Raw genomic sequence first — 20,082 nt, 5'->3', positions numbered from 1 at the left:
CAACTGAAAATGACCCTATCACATGCAAAAAGGTTGCAAGACAATGTGGGACAAACATGGAATCAAAAAAGAAGCGTTTATCTTTTTTACAAATGGTATGAAAAATGACATGTCCAAAATGATTCATACTCTTATTAAATAATCAATGGAAACATCTTTATCTTTGCACCTTGCTTTCAGATGATTCATATGATTTAAATAGGCATATCTTACATAGGCAGTGTTGCAGAACTGTTTGGATTTAGACTACATACAAGTTGGTTCAACATTACAAACAACTAATCTATATTATATTTTACCACGTCTGCTTGCGGACCACTAGGGATAGCTTGCGGACCACACTTTGAGAAACACTGATTTAAGGCAATAGGCCCTATTCTGAAAGGGACTGGAACTGGCAAGAATGGAGCTGCTGATAATGTGTAATCTGAGGGGAATTGTTTGCAAACAGCTTCAGGGACATGTTTTGAGCAACTCATTGTTCTATTTTGACTTGTTGAAAAAGAAGTATAATATGAATACTCATAATATGAGTATTAATGTTGGAAGTTGGACAAAAAGGCTTGGTTACAAAAATGCTTAACATTACTTCACATTTCAATAGGTTGTAGTTTCAAAACTATTAGTGATACCAGATTTGAGAAACATTCTATGACCTAAGACCTATGAACTCTTGCTCAAATTGGGTGGTTTGATATGACCCTGATATCAACAAGGGCAATGGAATGCATGTTTACAATGAGAAAATAGCTTACTTTATTTCAACTTGCTTCATCTAAAATAGTTACTCTAAAATATTTTAGCCACCATGTGGAATATGTACCCATGGTATAAATGTTGCTTTAATGGAAAATTGAATCATCTAACTCATAAATGTATGTTTTGTATGGTAAAAGCCTGTAAATACCACAGAAACTGGGCTTCATTTTACAATACAATTTAAGCTTCGCTACTGAGTAAAATGTTGTGTTTTGCAGTTTTTCTTTTTTTTTTGTAGCGGTGGTAGCATAGCGGTTAAGGAGCAGGGCTAGTATGCAGTAGCCTGAAAAGTTGTAGATTCAATACCCAGCTTCCATCATTGTGCCCTTGAGCTAGGCACTTAACCCCAAGTTGCTCCGAGACAACGTTCCATAATGTAATTGACATATGTGTCGCTTTGGATAAAAGCATCTGCTAAAATGTAAATGCTGTAGCTTTGATTAAATGTAGGCTAAGTGTCGGACGCCCTTTTTTTACAGTATGGTTTCATGTCATAGTCATGTTTCATCTAACCTAATCACAAAACTTGATAATGTTGCAGAACATACATGGTAACATTATGCTGATTGCATGGGAAAGGGAAAACCTAGGTAAAAAACAAACGACTTCATTTTACAGTGTGGTTTCTGCTACTTATTGCGTAAACTGTAAAAACATCAGCAAAAAGGTCCCAGTATTTAAGATGTTCCATGATGGAACCGCTCCTGTGGATGTTAGGGAAATGGAAGAAACACATTAGGGGGATTCGACTTGATGTAGAACCGGAATTGTGCATGTGTCATGGTTGAAAACGTATCAGAATCTCAGAAATAATCATGTTATGCAGTCAGCTTAATGTAACGGATGCCAGCTAGCTTAGCTGTGCTTGTGGAATGTTGGTAAACCTCACTCTCCGACGCCTCAAGAGTGCTGCTGGCATGCGAGCCAGTAGCCTGGGCTATTGGCTCAATTGTTAGCGCGCTCGCCTCCCGATCCGAGGTGTTGCTGTTTCGCGGGTTCGAGTCTGGGCATGTGCAGGGCTGAATCGCGCAGGTTCAACACAACGCAGGTTACATTGGTGCCGTGACCCGGATCGGGAGTGAGGTTTAGGGGGGTGAGTGTAACGGATGCCAGCTAGCTTAGCTGTGCTTGTGGAACGTTGGTAAACCTCACTCTCCGACGCCTCAAGAGTGCTGCTGGCATGCGAGCCAGTAGCCTGGGCTATTGGCTCAATTGTTAGCACGCTCGCCTCCCGATCCGAGGTGCTGCTGTTTCGCAGGTTCGAGTCCGGGCGTGTGCAGGGCTGAATCGCGCAGGTTCAACACAACGCAGGCTACATCAAGTCGAATCCCCCTATTATAAATAGGGAGGGAAAGTAATCTCATCGCCATCTAGTGGTTGCGTTCCTAGAGTTTAGCAGAGTGGATGGGATTTTTTTTTTAGAAAAAATATATCTCGGTGCACATTGGGATCTTAATTTAATGCCTTCCATATGTTAGGCACTGGGGTCACCTCTATTGCTTCAAGTGGTCATACCTTATTTTTAGGATCAGTTGTTTTGAGTTTTTGTCGTAACACAGTGATAAGGAGCTACAGCTGCATGTGACGTCACATGTTTGGGCGCTTAATCTCTAACTGATCAATACGCAATTTGCTTAACTGGCTTAACATATTTTTGTAATAATGGAACGTGATGTAAACCGCGTGGTGATAACCTTTATGTCAGGATAACTGGTGTTGTGCTTCTACTCACATGAAGAGCTAGCTGTAAGTGTTAAGTGTCAATGCTAACCAGGCTAATAAACAAACCATGCTACCGTGAGTAACGTTGAAGGGTAAAGTCACGTGACTTCTTTTGTAGTTCGTTTATGAAACAAAAGGAGCAATTTCGATTTTCTTAAATAAGGCAAAATAGGGTCCGACATTTTCAGTTAGAATATTATTACTGTATAGACACTGAAAAATATTTTTGGTGGATAACATCGCTGATTTTGGCTTCACAATATTTTTTTTAAAATAGGTCTATGGGACTTAACATTGGAGCTGCTCTTCGATAGGAACGCAACCACTTGGGGCGCTGGTTTTCACTGGTGACCAACTATTAGAACAAGTCATTTATTGGAAGGTTCCATCTTAATTTCTGGGTAACATAATTAAACCTGGGCTGTTACCAAAGGACCCTTTTCACAGCAGCCATTTTTGACATGAAATATACAGCAGGCCCAGGTGTTGCTAATGACATTAATTAAGGTTCTAATTCTGTTGCACTTAAACTGAACAGTCTCCATTAACGTATTTAGTAACACCTGTACTTACTACTAAATGTAAAAAAAATGGCTGCTGTGAAAAAGGTCTATTCATGGGTTTCATCAGGTCCCTTTCCACAGGTGTATTAATCAAGCACCATGCAGGCTGCGTTCATAATCTAAGTGTTTGATTTTATACACCTGTGGAAAGGGACCTGATGAAACCCATAAATATTACGCTTAAATAACTACAAGTGTTACTGGAATTGAATGGTTACAGCAGGTGTTTCTTAGAATGATTTGCTTACTTTCGTACAAAGTACATTACCTGCAACCACTCACAACATGTTTCTTAATGGAGTTGATAACTAATAGTGGAAGTTTTTCTTAGTATTTGCACCGTAGTTTCTCTGTATCTACCAATGTGTTACCTGTTTCAAGTCCAATTCCATTAATAATGTTTTATAATGTATTGGTAATAAATTGATGTTCAAGTGCTCCTTTCATGTGGTACTTACCTTTATGTGTGTTAAATAGTGAATAAAGCGTTACCATCTTCTTTTAATTTATTTTTTAAGGTGTCTTTCAGTTACAGGTTGAACAACAACTTCGTTCCTCTTAACATGAGCCTGTGACACATTTATTATCTTAATCACACAAACCATTCCTCAAAATATCCTTACACAATTGGCATACATTTTATGATGGTGGTATCAAAAACATGTATTAAGTAAAAACCTTTTGGACTTTGGACCAGGCTCAAATACAAACTAAACATTTCTTTTCAATGAATATGGCAAAAAAGGTCCATTCACAAACCATACAGTTGCAGAATGTGCTACTGGGTAAAGAAGTTGCCACTAGTCTGAAACTCCAGCATTTGGCCCACAAAAAGGACCATAAGACTTGTACATAATGCACATAAACACCAGTGGACCGCCCCCCTCCTCCCCCAACCTCAGGGGGAGGGGGAAATAATCATTTTCCACTTGAATTACTCTTTTGCAATAGCAAAAGGTTTTTCTACATCCACCTTGCCACATTCATGAATAGCCACATCTTTGAGGGGCTTATCCCGACCATCTGTCTTAGTTCCTTCTATCTTCCGCACCACATCCTGTTAAAAAATAAAATAAGGTTTTATACATTTAACATCATGAAAACTATTAAATGCTGTGGTGCAGGACCAAATGGATGTTCATCAAGCATTTAGGCTGATATATAGAAATATATGTGCATATACATTGACTCACCATGCCTTCAAGGATTTTGCCAAACACAACATGCTTCCCATCAAGCCATGGAGTCTGAACAGTTGTGATGAAGAACTGAGATCCATTGGTGTCCTTTCCAGCATTGGCCATGCTCAACCAACCAGGTCCATAATGCTTCAGCTTGAAGTTCTCATCTGGGAAGCGGTCCCCATAAATGCTTTTCCCTTCAAATACAAGGTTAATAAGGTTTTGTTAAATGTGTGACCCATTTCTAACAGCCATTTTATTACCATATCTCAGTTTACACATTTGAACAGGGTTCCCACGGGCAATGGAATTTCTGGAATATCATGGAATTTTGTAAAGTCTATTCCAGACCTGGAAAGTCAGGGAAATTTTATCATTTTTGGGTCATGGAAGATCAGGGAATTTTGTTAAAAATGTTAACAAAATTCAGTTTTTAAAATGTCAGTTTAAAATGTACTTATACATTAATATATTAATTCAAATATGTCTACGAAGAATTTGAATATATCTGGTTATTAGCTTTAATGCTTGCTTGAGTAGCCCAAATTCATTTATTTAAATGCCCATTTATTCATTCAAGAAGTAAAAGATACTTGAATGCTACCCGGCTGCTCTGAAATCATTGGTCGGTATATTGTACAATTAATTATATAGTAAGTCATGGAAAGGAATGGGAAGGGAATGACCTACGGAAATAAATTAAGTAGAAAAAAAAATAGTAAATCTTAAGATAAACTAGCTTACCCCCTGTGCCATCTCCTCTGGTAAAGTCTCCACCCTGAATCATGAAGTCTTTGATCACCCTATGAAATTTGCTCCCTTTGTAGCCAAATCCTTTCTGTTTGGAAAACAATTTGTATTTCATTCAGTGGGCGTTCTATTTGTCGTTAATCCAACATGTCAATTTCTCTGTAAGGCATAACATTTTGTTTCCACTTATGGTTACCGTTTACTTACCTCCCCAGTTGCCAGTGTGATGAAGTTCTCCACTGTTTTTGGCACGGTTTTCCCAAATAATCCGATTACAATTCTTCCAACATCCTCATCACCGATTCTCATGTCAAAATACACCTGGAAGGAGATACACCACACACCACACACAACTGTCGGAGTTTACATAGGCATGCAGACACCAAAGATTGTTAAGGCGGAGCAAGATACTTCGTCGTAGTTCATGTCTATGGGCGCGAAATGGGGATCGAATCCTGTCTGCATAAAGAGGCGTGTCGATGACGTATTGACGAGCGTACATTGCAACCGGCCAACAGCAGCTGCATAAATAACCGGCGCACACCTGATATAAGGTTGATTTTCTCCAGACTGGAATGCTCAAAAATGCTAAAAATGTACCTGAAATGTTCAGAAGGGTTTGAGGATCATGAAAACGTGCCCGAAATTCACATTCCTAACTCTATAGAACCAAGACCTTAGCATATGTGGTGAAATTCTGAGCTATGCCCATAGACTTCAATGGAGCAGTCGCTGCCTCTGCTCTGCATAAAGGGGGATTTTGACCCCCCCTCGTGCGATCCGGGTTCCCGGAAGTGGCTCCTGATGAAACATCTTGCTCCGCCTTAACAATCTTTGCAGACACCACTGATGCTGCTCCATAGGCCGCAAGTGAGACGTGGCTCATTTCGTTGCGACATTACATTGCGATTTACGACAGTCGTCGCGGTCTCCTATTAAAATTACCTTTGTGTTGCATGGATGTATGCTGAAGCTAAAGCAGATCATACACCGTAATACCAAACGATAAATCGGTTTCAACAAACATATTGATTACAGAAAATACAGCACACTTGAGTCCAAATTCTGCAACGTTAGTCAAAGCTGCAGCTTTGGCTAACGTTACCCATAATGTTAGAGGCCGCAGATATGTCGTTAACCGGCAGATAACTTAACTTTTAACGTTTGTCGACGTTGCATTTTCAACTTGCAAGCTATGTTAGGCCTACAAGCTACTACAAATTCCGTCATTTTAGAAACTAAGTTACAGTGGTCCCTCGACAGACCTTGGGATAAAGCAGACATACACTCCAGCTAGTTAACGTTTAGTCCATTGACATTAACGTTACCTAAATAGTTACGATTGATGAGGGCATTTTATACGAATTAGTTAGACACAATCATCCAACGGTAACTATTATAGTGAGTCGCTGACCAAATAACGTTAGCTGCTACCTTGGCGGTGACTTTGGGGCCTTTTTTCTTTTCATCCGCATCTGAACCCCCTGGGAAGAGAAGAAATACCACCGACCCAACTATGATAGTAACTGCAAGTAAAAACTTCATCCTCCTCTCACAAATTCGAACCATGAAAAAGATGGTATAAAATAGTCGTGATATATTTGTAGCTGCCTTGAGTAGGAGGGGGAACCAGAGAAAATGAAGGCTGGAGAAGAAAATCTTCACTAGGATAGGACCAGCTGTGAAACAGTGTTCACATCTAGCCAATAAGAGTATGAAACGCGTAAGAATGTGTTGATTTCACGTTTACGCAACAAGATCCAATCAGGGTGGAGCGAGACAACACTTTGGCAAAAGGAAAGCTCGAGAGACCAGAGCCCGTCTACGGAGAGCCTGGCCACTCCGTATTAAGTCCCATTGTACCGAATTTTGGTTGCAGTTCCACCAGATTTCCACTGGGGGCGATCGCCATGAGTGCAGAATGAATGGGAGTCAATGGAGCTAGACGGCTAAATTTGTCTCTTTCACCTGATTGTCGTTGACAAATCTCAGATTTGATTGTAATTTGTATAACTTCAACATGGGTTATAGGTCAAAAATTGAATGAACGAGTACTTATGTCCTTTTGATTTCTTACAGTTTGGGTCGTTGTTGCCCATAACACGCTAGCATTGTGCTAATGAGTGACATCATTGACACGTTTGAAAGGCTTTTTAGAACAATTAAGTGACTTTAAAAAATATAATATTCCACCAAGTGTATTTTCTTTGCCTCCCCTTTCGAATACAATATTCAAATTACTTGAAAAAAAAATATATCCCGAGAAAAGTGGATTTTGAGGGGTACAGCTCCATAGACCTCCATGCATTCTGCACTCGTGGACGAACGCCCTCATGTGGAACCACAGAAGGAACTGCAACCAGTTCAGAAACCGGAAGTTTTCCGAGAGTGGCAGTTCTCCCCTTATTAGACATTCTCTGGAGAGACTCAAACACGACCACTTCCGCGTTCTCTCTTTGTAAGGGGAGGAGTTTTTCCCGGGGGTAGGCACGTTCGGAAAGGTACGGGTGGGTCAGAGCCAGTAAAAGCATTGTTCAACCCAGCATGCATCGCATCAAGTCAGATCTGCGCAGATCTTCATCAAGTCTAATATGCCTAATGACTTCGACTGTTCATGGCCACGGGAAAATCTCTTTTCCCAGTGAAACCATCATCATTCACGCCACTTCATGTGGGAATAAGAGGTGGGAAACTGGGGCTAGATTTTGCTAACGGAGTTGCCCAGTTGCATCTTCACTTTTGTCGTCACGTTGTAGTTCGTTCGTAGTCACTGTGGCATTTCATGTCCCACCGTTTTAATGTGAACTTGGAAATGTGTCGTTATTGTCACCTGAAAGCTGCATCCTTTTGTCACAAGCGTCTTGCACCATATTTTTAAACAAATACAGTTGTTTATTTGAGATTAGTGAGCGTAGTTTTAACCTTTGTTGTGGCATCCATGTTGTTCACATGGCAAAGCACATCAACACTCGCGGTGGGAAAACAACGTAATCACAGGGGAGGTCCCTGATATTCCCAGGTGGCCTGAACGCACCATTAACCCCAACCCCTACTGGCTGAGCTGAGAGATGACTATGTGAAGGCGGAACACTACCCAAGTGTAAGATTTAAGCCCTGGCGGGAATCCGAAAAGTCACAGGCTGTTTTTTTCCACCAGCTTGAGCTTTAATTTGCGATTTCGTTAGAGCAGATCCCTGCATAAACTCGAATATGGTTCGTACAAAGGCTGATGGTGTACCTGGGACGTACAGAAAGGGTAAGTTAAGACTTTCCCTGTAATCGGCAAAACAATAACGTTAGCTGCTATATGTCTCGAGTTCTATCGGGTAACGTAACCAACGTGAACGTTATCGCAAAGTTGTTTGAGCCGGTTAACTTTAACGATATCTGGTCACTCCCTTAGTATTTTGGCGTATTTTGGTGGTTTCCCCCCACTAAGACTCGGTATAATGTCTGTTTAGTTTAAGCGGAGATTGCCGCTTATCATGAGACTTCAACAATTTCCTAAAACATCAACTACTATTGTCTGCTACCAGCTCTTGGTAACGTTAGCGTTCTACTGTTTATCTCCGCAGAAAGCCACATGTCTAACCTTAACTTGCTTCAGATATGTGTTATGGTCTGTTCAATGTTACGCCATTAAATTCGGAGGAAATAAGGATTTAACTACTTGTCACGGCAAACGGTGAGATGGCCTAGTTGCTGTGATGTTAAAACTGGCGCCAGTTTCGTTAGGTCCAAAACACGTAACGTAAGTTGCACAAGCTAACATTACCGTAATTTGGCGCCATGAATGGCCATTGTTTAAGTTATTACCGATATCATTTTACTTGTTATTTAAGTTAAAATTGACAAAGTTTATCTCATTTTATACGCGTTCTGCTAGAGAAATGACCCATCATTCTGTTTTTTAAAACATTTATTCGCCCAGCTGTGGCTGCATCCGCACCAAGAAAGTCGCTTGGATCCTCCAGCTCTGCAAATGCATCCTGTAATTCTCAAGCAAGTGCTTCTGGTGAGCTTCCATAATGCATGTATTACTTGTCAACTACGTAGTCAATGATTTGTAGAAAATCACAATACTATTAAAGCTACTATTACTAGTTAAAGCTGTTTTTGACGATGCCTTCTTTATTCAGCCAAAAGTAAGTATGCTGGCGGTAATCCTGTGTGCCCGAGGCCGACTCCTGCGTGGCAGAAGGGCATCGGGGATTTCTTTGGCGGACCTAGCCGAAAACCAGAGAAGGAGAACGAGCTGCCATTATCGGAGGAAGAAGCTGGTAGCAGCAGTGCATCCAAGGCTCCTAGGAGGTAATTTAAATTGATGGCAGGACAAAATGAGATATACCCAAATACTGTATAACACAACTGCAAACAGAAAGTGCAAGTCTTGTCATCTCTTTTTAGACAACTGTGCTAGCAACCTTAGCTTCTAAGTAAAATAATGCTAAAATAAATATTAATACAAATTATTTTTTTTAAAAAAGCATTAAAACAGGTATGTGTGTCACACCAAACAAAAATATTTTCCTCTCATAACTTATTTAAACCTGGCAAACTTAGGCGCCAAGGTTAAGAAAACAACACCATTGGATTTTTATGTAAACATTTCAAAAGGCTATGGCTTGAAAGTGGTCAGAGATGAAGTCCTACTGTAAATGTAAAAATCTTTGAGTATAAACAAAAGTTTATGAAGGGGGTAAATTTACCCGTCCAATTTGCCACTGGATGGCAGGCACCTCAAATTATGCACCTTTCAGTAAATACTGGATGTTGAACATATTTGAGCAGGGTTACTTTCCTTTTTGTCATATTACCCACATAACAAATTAACAGGAAAACAGTAGGCCTAAGATGTAAACCAACAATAGTAAACTATTACTATAACCACAAACCATTATTATAGGCCTACAATGAAGTAGCCTGGTCAAATCAGTTCCTATTGCGAGTGACTGTAGTTCTTCAGAGCCCTATTTTTACTACCCCTACTGTCTGTACCACATCCATTACGGACACTATCATGATTAGCACTGCCACCTCCAGCTATGTTGGGCAGAAGGTAATAAGCATTGTAAGCTTAGTGGACACTAGAGCCCTGCACGGGACTGTTTTTTTCATCTCGCTCCCGCTAAATTTCTGACTATTACCGCAAGTGTGTTACACTCCCGCCCCGGCAACGTGTGTGTTACACTCCCGCCCGCTCCCACAATGTGTATGTCCGCTCCCGCAAAGCTCTGAGAATTTATGCCCGCGCAAGAATAGAGATGCATTGATTTTGTGTCTTCTCCCGTCCCGCAGGAGAAAACACTTCATTATTAATAAAGAGATTCATGGGGATGTTTGTTTCTCCATCCTGTCGCTAGTGTTAACCTTTCCTGATTGCTTCGTTTCTGACCGTGGTCAGAAAACCAGGTGAGACTCGTTACCTCCAGGGCCGACGTTATAAAATAATGTTGGGGTAAAATCCCGTTTCTGATGAGCAAATGAATGAGCTTGGCTTTTAGCCTGAGGTTTATTTCGGACACTGCACACCTACAAGACTTAAACTTATTCCACCAACTCTGCTCCTGTCGCATATAGCCTACACGTCTGCTTCCTCTTTCTCTCTATTCCTGCTCTACCCACTTCCCACACACACACAGACAGACGGAGCCCTCTTAAAGAAGCCCTATGCTGGTCTGGTTATTCCTTCGCTGTTTCTGGGTTTTCGCTGGATTTGGGCTCGCATTTTTCACGACATAGCTCCCCCTGCAGCTTCGGTAGCAAGTGACTGCTACGCTAAACCCCCACTAGCTAGCAAGCTAGCTATCAAGAAACCAAGCTAAACACATACAGGGCTCACAATAAAACGGTCGAGCAAACACATTGTTCAAGAGACTATCAAACCACATTACAAAACGAAGTTCACCCAAGGGTAGGCTACTTACAATTTTAACAGCAACAAAGCCAAGTGGGCGTCCGTTTTGCAATCTTCTTAGAAGCTACAATCTGACTACATTTTCAAGGCGCGATTAGATACTTCCGCTGAGTCACATCCGGATTTACTCGGTCCGGGTTCAGAAAGTTGCATATTCGTTTTTTCCGTGGAGAAGCGATAGAGGGAGATGAAGCACCCAGAAAGTGTTGTAGAACCATCAGAACGACTCTCAACCTGCATAATTAACTCATTGAATGCCAAGCTGTTTTCGGAAGCTTTGTCCTAGAGTGCCAGCAATCTAGACAATTGTTGATGATTTTTGTACAGCCACAGCATATTCTATGTAATAGCTATGAACACATACAATGGCTCATTTAAAAGGTGAGACTTTAAGCTCTGTGGCTGCAAACCGTGTATTTCTACATGCCTCTGTTCCTGAGAAATCCCAAGCTAAACAGTGGCTAGTTTTCATCAAAATCACAGTTTTTTTCTAGAAATGGAGATATAACGTTTTTTTAATGAAATATAAAGTGTTGCCTGTGAACTTTCCGGGAAGTGATCAGCGAGACCTGGCGAGACTGCCATCTAGTGATAGACCCACGAAAATGGCCTGGTTTTGAGATGACGTTCATGCGTCACTGATTCGACCCAAAGCGGCAACCAAGTTATTATAAAATGTCCAGATTGTGCGTTTTCATGAGTTTTCGATCGTCATATATTTCGTTTCCATTCATCAGAGTTCCCAAAATCACATATAAGGTGTGTTAGAGTGTCTAGTTTCGTAATTAAAAAAAAAAAAAAGCTAAAAATGTAATTACGTTTTTGGCACTCAACGTATGCGAAGGAAAAACTTAAAGGAACCGTATGTAAGAAATGTATTTCAATTAATCATAAAAGGACCCTGATATGTCACTAGACATTAAGAAATCTTGTTTATTTCAAATACTTATATCACTGACAACTGTAGTCCGGCCAGGATATTGCCATTTAAAAAGTGAAGTTGCAGCCCTCAACTGATGTTGATGTTGTGTTTTGTCATGTCATGTTGTTGTGTTTTGGCCTGATGCGCCACCCTCCACCTATCTACTAATCACAAAGTCAGTAGTGTTTCGGCACCCGGGTTGGCAACCTCGAGTCAGGGGGGAGGGGGAGGGGATACACCGCTCTACAGTAATTTGAAAGTGATTGCAGTACCAGTTTTGGCCACAATCTTACATATGGTTCCTTTAATATTACGTTTTTTGGCACTCAATGAGTTAAGGTCTTTCTTGCTAAAATTGTTGCATAGGGCTTCTTTAAAGGAGCCGCAGCACAATTTTACAACACTAGGCTACATGCTGATCCCGCAGTGTTTTTTTTTTTTGTTTTTTTTAAGCCGCCCGTTCCCGCCCGCAGCAAAGTTGAAACCGCCCGGTCCCGCGAGATTTGTGTTTGGTCCCGTGGGACCCAATCCCAATGCAGCCCTCTAGTGGACACCATCGTATACACGCAAAGACGCACCTCCATTCACAGACGCACCGTGACTATCGGGGGCAGCCGTGGCCTACTGGTTAGCGCTTCTGACTTGTAACCGGAGGGTTGCCGGTTCAAACCCAAAGTGCACGGCTGAAGTGCCCTTGAGCAAGGCACCTAACCCCTCACTGCTCCCGAGCGCCACTGTTGTTGCAGGCAGCTCACTGCGCTGGGATTAGTGTGTGCTTCACCTCACCTCACTGCTCACTGTGTGCTGAGTGTGTTTCACTAATTCACGGATTAGTGACCAGAGACCAAATTTCCCTCACGGGATCAAAAGAGTATATATACTTATACTTATATACTTATCACTGTCAATAGACGATCGATCATACTCCAAAAGGCAGATATTCTCCTTCAAAATCTGAATAGGTGAATAACATAGCCTACCCAAGACTTCATCACACATTAACTTTTTTTTTTCAATATTTGGTGTAAGCCTATTTCTGCTTCAATTTGTGCAAAACGTGCACCGCTTCCGCGTCATTAGAAACAAATGCACGTCTTCCTCGCGCGTATTCCAGTATTTCCTGAAAACTTTGTGCAGTGCATTTGGGCTTGAATCGAAGCTCTGGATGTCTAGCAACTAGTGGAGGAGAGTACAAATGAGATTTGTCACTGTACTTGGATCTATCGTCTATTTTAATCAGTGTCGTTGTTCGTCGCAATTAAAAAATACCCTCAAGGGCCGAATTACATTATTATTTTGACATTAGGTCGCGGGCCAGAATTGGGCCACTTGCGGCCCGCGGGCCAGGAGTTTGAGACCCCTGCTCTAAATGGAAGTAGGGCCTATAGCCATTACTGTCCCCTCCAAGAAATTAAAGGAACGAAAGTAATCGTAAAATGCACATTATGCCCTATGCAAAAGTGCCTATCCACGTCGGTGTTCCGCAAACATCTTACAACGTCGCATGCTTCCACGAAATTAGTGGCCGACAGTGCCACAAAACCTAAGCAACTGAAGCTTGACCTAAAGGCACCACCACACGGTTTGTCTCGGACCGAACGGAACAAATTGTAGCCAGGTATGTAGTAGAGGATATGCTGCCATTACCTACGGTTGAGTCGGTCTCATTCAGGGCACTAGTTGCCAAAGTAACGGTCAGAGGAGGGGTAGCCCTACCGTGTATAATGATATTTTTGAACTATATAGACGGCCAATATACTTGAGGGGCAATAAATATCAAAAGTTCCAAAACATATATTGTGTTATTTGTATTGATCCACTATATAGGACCTAAACATAATATCTACCAGTGGCGGCCGGTGGTTAAAAAAATAACGGAGGAAGGAAGGTGCCCTTGATTGGTGTTCGTGGCAAATGTGAGGTTGTGATGGTGTTAGTGGCACATGTGAACAATAGAGTATGTTGGCCGCATGTAAGCAAGGCACTTAACCCCAAATTGCTCCAGGGACAATGGACTTTGTAATATAATTTAAATATATAAGTCACTTTGGATAATAGTGCTAAATTGATAAATGTAAATAAATGTAAATTTAGGTCTGGGAAGATATGTAGGTCTAGTTATGAAATACTGTTTTCCAAATGTGCAAAATTATGGAAAGTCTGGAGGTTTTGCTCAATGTCATACATTTGCAGAAAAGTCTATAATACTAAAAATAGACACTTGTTTTATAAAACCATGTAACTATTTACCAGTTAAAAATAGACCTTAAATGTGGTTATTTGTAGCATGCTATTGTTTTTAAAGCCAAATTGCTTTAATTTAAAGACTGGTTGTAATAGCTAAGTGGGAATTTATACTCTAAAGGCAAATGTTATTGAAGATGTCATTAAAGGAATGAATCATGGTCTGAAACAATCATTAACAATGTTACCATCCAAAGATAGTTAGAACGGTGAAAACAAGAACATATTAACAAGAAGAACGTTATTTAACAATTTTTTAGTGAACTCATTGAATGCCAAGCTGTTTTCGGAAGCTTTGTCCTAGAGTGCCAGCAATCTAGACCATTGTTGATAATTTTTGTACAGCCACAGCATATTCTGTGTTATAGCTATGAACACATACAATGGCTTGTTTAAAAGGTGAGACTTTAAGCTCTCAGTGGGTGCAAACCGTGTATTTCCACATGCCTCTGTTGAGAAATCCCAACCTAAACAGTGGCTAGTTTTCATCAAAATCGCTGTTTTTTTCTAGAAATGTTGATATATTATTGTTGTGTTGCCTGTAAACTTTCCGGGAAGCGATCAGCGAGAACTGGCGAGACTGCCACCTAGTGATAGACCCACGAAAATGGCCTGGTTTTGACCTGACGTGCATGCGTCACTGATTCGACCCAAAGCGGCAACAGAGTTATGATAAAATGTCCAGATTGTGCGTTTTCATGAGTTTTCGATCGTCATATATTTCATTTCTATTCATCACAGAGTTCCCAAAATCACATTTTAGTGTGTTGGAGTGTCTAGTTTCGTAATTTAAAAAAAAAAAAGCTAAAAACGTAATATTACCCCTTATCGTAATATTACCCCTTAAACGTAATATTACGTTTTTGGCACTCAATGAGTTAAGGCATAACTTGGATGATTATATCAACGCATAACTATCCAAAAATGTTTTATCACCAAATCCCTGAACTGTCCACGTTTTGTGACGGGCCAGCTGCAGGCTATAGCTGTGCTTACGTTACAGTACCAGTTAGCCAGAGTATTTGTCATACTATGTAGCATTCAGTAGCCTACACTAGCCTTGGACCTGTGTCTGCAATAAAGCTTATATATTTTGGAATATGAATTTTTGGAACTGGTCTTCCTGCCTTGATCCTAACCTTCGCACTGTATTTGAATGTATAAAAGATGGACATTGTCCTCTGATTCCATTGTGCTCTTTATTTCACGAGCAAAAAACAAGCTTTCCGTTCAACACAAGATTCTTAGCTGTATGACTGCAGATAACGTTCTTGCAGAGCAGCTAGCTGCTCATTGGTTCACCATTGCCGCTAAAAACAGCACCCCTTATCGCAATTGAAAATTACTGTACGGAGGAGCTTCCTCCTTTGGCCATTGAAAACGACGTGATTCACGAGACGCTGGGGTCTGAGGCGTTTATAATGGACTTCAATGAGGGGCTTGAGGAGGAAGCTCCTCCATACAGTAATTTTCAATTGCGATAGGGGGTGCTGTTGGCATTTTGACCTAGGGGAACAATTTTGTACATTCAAAGTGTTCAAATAGTAATATTAACAGTAATTTATCAGATTAGTAATTCACTTTATATATTTTTTTTATTTTTCTCTGAAATTTTAGGGAGGGTGTTCCTTCCTTTCGTCAATGAAGGAGCCTCCTCTGATATCTACATACATGACATTTGATTGGAGGCTAGTCTCACTTTGTCCCACAGCAACATTAAAATAGCTTAGATTTGTGTACATTGTTTCTGTTAATAATGTGTTGTAAGTCTCCATTTCATTATAATACTCAGATTTATCCTAAATAATTGAACATGCACATGTATTTTAAATTCCGCTAAAGAGGGGTGGAGGTGCATGGGGTCACATTTGAGCATTTAAAAATGTACTTGAAAGTAACGCAGTACTTGCTTTCTGAAGTAACTAGTTACTTTTTTAATTTGTAACTGAGTAACTTTTTTTTTGTTGTTATTTTTTGGATGAAGTAACTGTAACTAATTACTTTTTTAAAGTAACTTGTCCAGTAACTCGCCCACTGGTGTTTACTGCTTATAGCAAACCCATATTGATGAATAAATTATCAGGTTCATGGTAACAAGTTTAACTAAACAAGGAAAATCTAGAAGTTTATTTCCGCTCAGTTTTATGCCAAACATGAAAAATAGAATAGGCCTACCACATCTGTCATGACCAAAAGTAAAAGAAAACTGCGACAAGATATCCATGGTCTGTTGAGGTAACATGATTTAACCATGCCACCATGCCGCACTTGAAATTTATCGACATATTAGGTCCTTGAATTTGAGGATATTTGGCCTGAAAAGTCCTTTGAAAGGTCCTTGAATTTGAATCTTAACCAAGGTTTAGGAACCCTGAAATAAACTGTAGCCTATACCTCACCATGAGGAAGAGATTAAAGGCATCAGGCTTGACTTAAACATTACTTTCCCTAACTATCCCTAAATTAAATCTATTTGATTTAATTTTCGATTTTAAAGTCACGATTCAATTTATGATTTTTTTTTTTTATATATTATTATTAATGCATTCCTTATATGTTGTTTACTTTTTTTGGCCTTTTCGTTTTCTCTTTCGGGGGCTTTTATTTTGAAACCGCTTTTTATTTTGAAACCGTTCCAACCGCGAGGTTGTAATGTAAACAGAACAAACATTAGGCTAAACAGAGACGTGAACATAGTGAAACGAAACAGCACAGAATGATAATTTGATCGTTTCAGCACACTCCGAAGAGACTCAAGGTTAGGGTTCATGGAATATGTACTTATCAATGTGCATTTTAAGCCTTAAAGTAATTTTGGACTGTAACTAGCCTAGATCATCTTTTCACTTGCTAAGTTGAGTAGGCTAAGTTAGTGTTAATTGACGTGAATGAACTACAAAATACTTCCACACCGGTGATTTCAAAGTAGCAAGAGTGGCTGTATATTTGAATTGGCTGCAGCCTAAAATTAGAGGAGTATTGATGCCGCAGTTCAGCACGTGCGTGTGAGTTTGTGCATCTTAGCATACATGCTGGACGTGATATTGGGGCTGTGGCTGCATCGTCGATTCTGCTTTTGAGTTCAAAGTTCGAGATTGAAATGTCATTTCGATATAAAATCGAAATCGTGACACCCCTAATAATGAATTGTTGTTGTTGATTATTGTTATTTAAAAAATAAACAATGTGCAGCAACTTGTAGCAGCCTACTTAACATCTGCAGTATTAAAGTAAAGAAATGTAAATGTAGCCTAACAGATTAGTGCAAAATATTTTAAGTGCAAGTGGCATTCCACCTTTTATGAAGGGGAGCCACACTTTTTCTTTGGCATTGTTAAGCCTGGATGTTAAAATGCCTAGGGGCATATGGCTGCGTAACTAGTTAACTTAAATAAAAGGAGAGTAGTAAACACAAACAAGGAAGTAAATGATTGAGATGACCGGTTATTGATAAATCAAAATAAAAGTTCAAACAGACAATCACACCAAAAGTATGAAGACGGCTAAGCCTGAGCCAAATAGTAACAAAGAAACATACAAACACACAACCTCCCCACTGGGAGTAGTTTTGCCAAACCCGGCACACCCTGGCCACACTAGGCCAGTATTTTGCTACATCGTAGCCACTCTCCCCACTGGGAGTAATTGCCGCATTCAGCACACACTACCACTGTAGTAACCTAAAAATGAGCAGGTCAAGATCACACAGCATGACAACAGCTCAGGACAATATACAACATAAACACAATACACACAGCCATCCACGGCTCACACAACCGTAGATGCTGGCGGGCTCAAGGCTCAATCCGAGGGGCGGGATAAACGGTTGTCTTTCAAATTTTCTCTGCACGCAATAGGATAGCGCTACAACCGGCTACAATGAGTCCCATGCATTATCCCACCAGCGGAGCTAGATGTCTTGTTGATCAAACTTTTGCCAATTTAAAAAAAGCTTAACTCGAGTCACGATTCAAAGCCTGCTGTTCGCCAGCAGCAGCATCCATCATCTTTGTTTTCAAGTAGCAGGTAATTAACGCAGAAATTCACCGTCGCCGACGATGTGATTGGCCTGATAGAAGTTTCATTTTTCCAGCTCGCAAGCCAAGGGAGATTTGCTAGACTACCCTGGCTGTAGAAAATAAATCTGCTCAAATATGTTGAACATCTAGTATTTATTGAAAGATGCATAATTTTAGGTGGTTGCCATCCAGTGATGTCATGATATGCAAATTAGATGAGTACATTTACCCCCTTCATAAACTTTTTGTCTGACCACTTTTAAGCCATGGCCTTTTGAAATCATGTCAGATTCTATTTAAGAAAGTATTGTAGGTGGTTGCTATAAAATTAGAATATTATTGTGTACAACAGTGGTTCTAAAACAGCGAGGCGGGAAGAAATAGGATTAGGCCTTTGACTCAAAAAGATGAAAGTGAACATGTGGTGTTTTTCATTCCTAGAGCCAGACCACTGTCAGATGATGAAGAGGATGAATGAAGTGTGTACGCCTGTTTATTTTAAGCAATTTTAAATGACTTGGGTCGTAATGTGTTTTTTTTTTTTTTTTTTTGTATATTTTTGTACATAGCTTCTTTATCGATGAAGAGATCAATAAATGACACTTCTCTCTTTCATCTTTGTGTGAATGTACTGGTGCCTCTTTTGATACTGTATGAATAAAAGTTAACATTTCCATTTCCTTGTAGTTTATTCAGTGATTTGCAGTGATTTGGGTTCAATGCTATGTTAACTTTCAATTTCAAGATCAAATTTATTTCTATAGCACACTGTCAGACACAATGGTCACACATATTATACAAAGGACACTAAATCATTTACATTTCGTTATTTAGCTGACACTGATCCAAAACGACTTAGGGCTTCACTCCTACCTTATTTGGTCCGGACTTTCAGACTTTTCAGTTTGTTTCAAACCAGTATTGCAGGTGAGAAAGGTGCCTTGAACCACGATCTGACCAAAAGAGGTGGACTCGGTCCGGATCAAACTGAACCATGATCCAGTTTGTTTGCTGTATGAAAACACTTTTTGGATGGTTCAGACGGTCACTGAAACAATTACAGGAAGTTGAGGCGGCTAGCTACCATAGAAGGAAAAATACCGGATAATAAATGGCATACGAGTCACGGACACACAGGGAGAGGATGAGATCAGCCTATTTAATGACTATTTGATTTAGTCAGTTAGAAAAAAATCCCTAGTAATACTGACTAGTGTAGATTGATGAGAGAGAAAAATGAACTGAATCCATTTTAAGATGAGCCTGAAACATAACAAAATGTGGAAAACTTGAAAGGGTCTGAATACTTTCTGGTTATATGTAGTGTATTAACAGAATTATATAAGAACAAAATTATTCATACCCCTGGCAAATTTTGATGTAATGTTGATTTTCTCTCGACCAATATGTTTGTTCTGACTGAAAATGACACTGCCACATGCCAAAAGGTTGTAAGACAATGTGGTAGAAACGTGGAATCAAAAAAATAATCGTTTTTCTTTTTTAAAATTTTTATGAAAAATTACAATCATGGTGGAGACATGGAGAGACCATTTCAAGAGCTTGCATGGCAAATAAAGATGTTTCCATTGATTATTTAAAAAGGGTATGAATAATTTTGGACATGCCATTTTTCATAAAAATGTTAAAAGATGAAAACGCTTCTTTTTTTTTAATTCCATGTTTCTCCCACATTGTCTTACAAACTTTTGGCATGTGACTGTCATTCTCAGTCAGAACAAACATATTGATATTGAACGTTCATTGGAAGGTGCAGCAACTTCGGGTGAAATTACAACCAGAGAGTCAACGAGACGAGAGCAATGATATGATGACAGGGAAACAGACGCTTGCCAGCATCGTTCAACAAGAACATTGAACAAAGGAAAGTAGGCTACAACTTTATTTATAAGCAAAGCAGACAGTTCAAAATCGAACATACAGTACATGTTAGAAAAGCATTCGTTTAGGCTATGTAGCTTCAATGTTAATGCAGGTTGATGCA

The 20,082-nt window shown here is 40.0% G+C and overlaps 3 protein-coding genes across 3 annotated transcripts in view; 2 read left to right on the top strand and 1 right to left on the bottom strand.

The window, feature by feature from the left end:
* Positions 1-3,532: 3,532 nt before the first annotated feature.
* ppib (peptidylprolyl isomerase B (cyclophilin B)) lies at positions 3,533-6,742 on the bottom strand. Its single transcript, XM_042108898.1, has 5 exons — positions 6,410-6,742; positions 5,183-5,296; positions 4,970-5,063; positions 4,238-4,422; positions 3,533-4,101 (listed from the first exon to the last, which is right to left on the bottom strand). The coding sequence occupies exons 1-5, from the start codon at positions 6,542-6,544 to the stop codon at positions 3,979-3,981; spliced, it is 651 nt and encodes a 216-aa protein (XP_041964832.1). The 5' UTR covers positions 6,545-6,742; the 3' UTR covers positions 3,533-3,978.
* A 1,349-nt stretch (positions 6,743-8,091) lies between these two features.
* pclaf (PCNA clamp associated factor) lies at positions 8,092-18,753 on the top strand. Its single transcript, XM_042108937.1, has 4 exons — positions 8,092-8,231; positions 8,907-8,990; positions 9,115-9,286; positions 18,519-18,753. The coding sequence occupies exons 1-4, from the start codon at positions 8,186-8,188 to the stop codon at positions 18,553-18,555; spliced, it is 339 nt and encodes a 112-aa protein (XP_041964871.1). The 5' UTR covers positions 8,092-8,185; the 3' UTR covers positions 18,556-18,753.
* Positions 8,112-20,082, top strand: part of bbs4 (Bardet-Biedl syndrome 4) — a 148,428-nt gene continuing 136,457 nt past the window's right edge. The window contains exon 1 of the mRNA XM_042108792.1: positions 8,112-8,231. Within this exon, the coding sequence (XP_041964726.1) occupies positions 8,205-8,231 (27 nt within the window). The 5' untranslated portion in view covers positions 8,112-8,204. The remainder of the gene's footprint in view (positions 8,232-20,082) is intronic.

This window comes from Alosa sapidissima, chromosome 11 (genome assembly GCF_018492685.1).
Source record: "Alosa sapidissima isolate fAloSap1 chromosome 11, fAloSap1.pri, whole genome shotgun sequence".
Classification (NCBI taxonomy): Eukaryota; Metazoa; Chordata; class Actinopteri; order Clupeiformes; family Clupeidae; genus Alosa; species Alosa sapidissima.
This window is presented reverse-complemented; position numbering and strand designations above follow the sequence as displayed.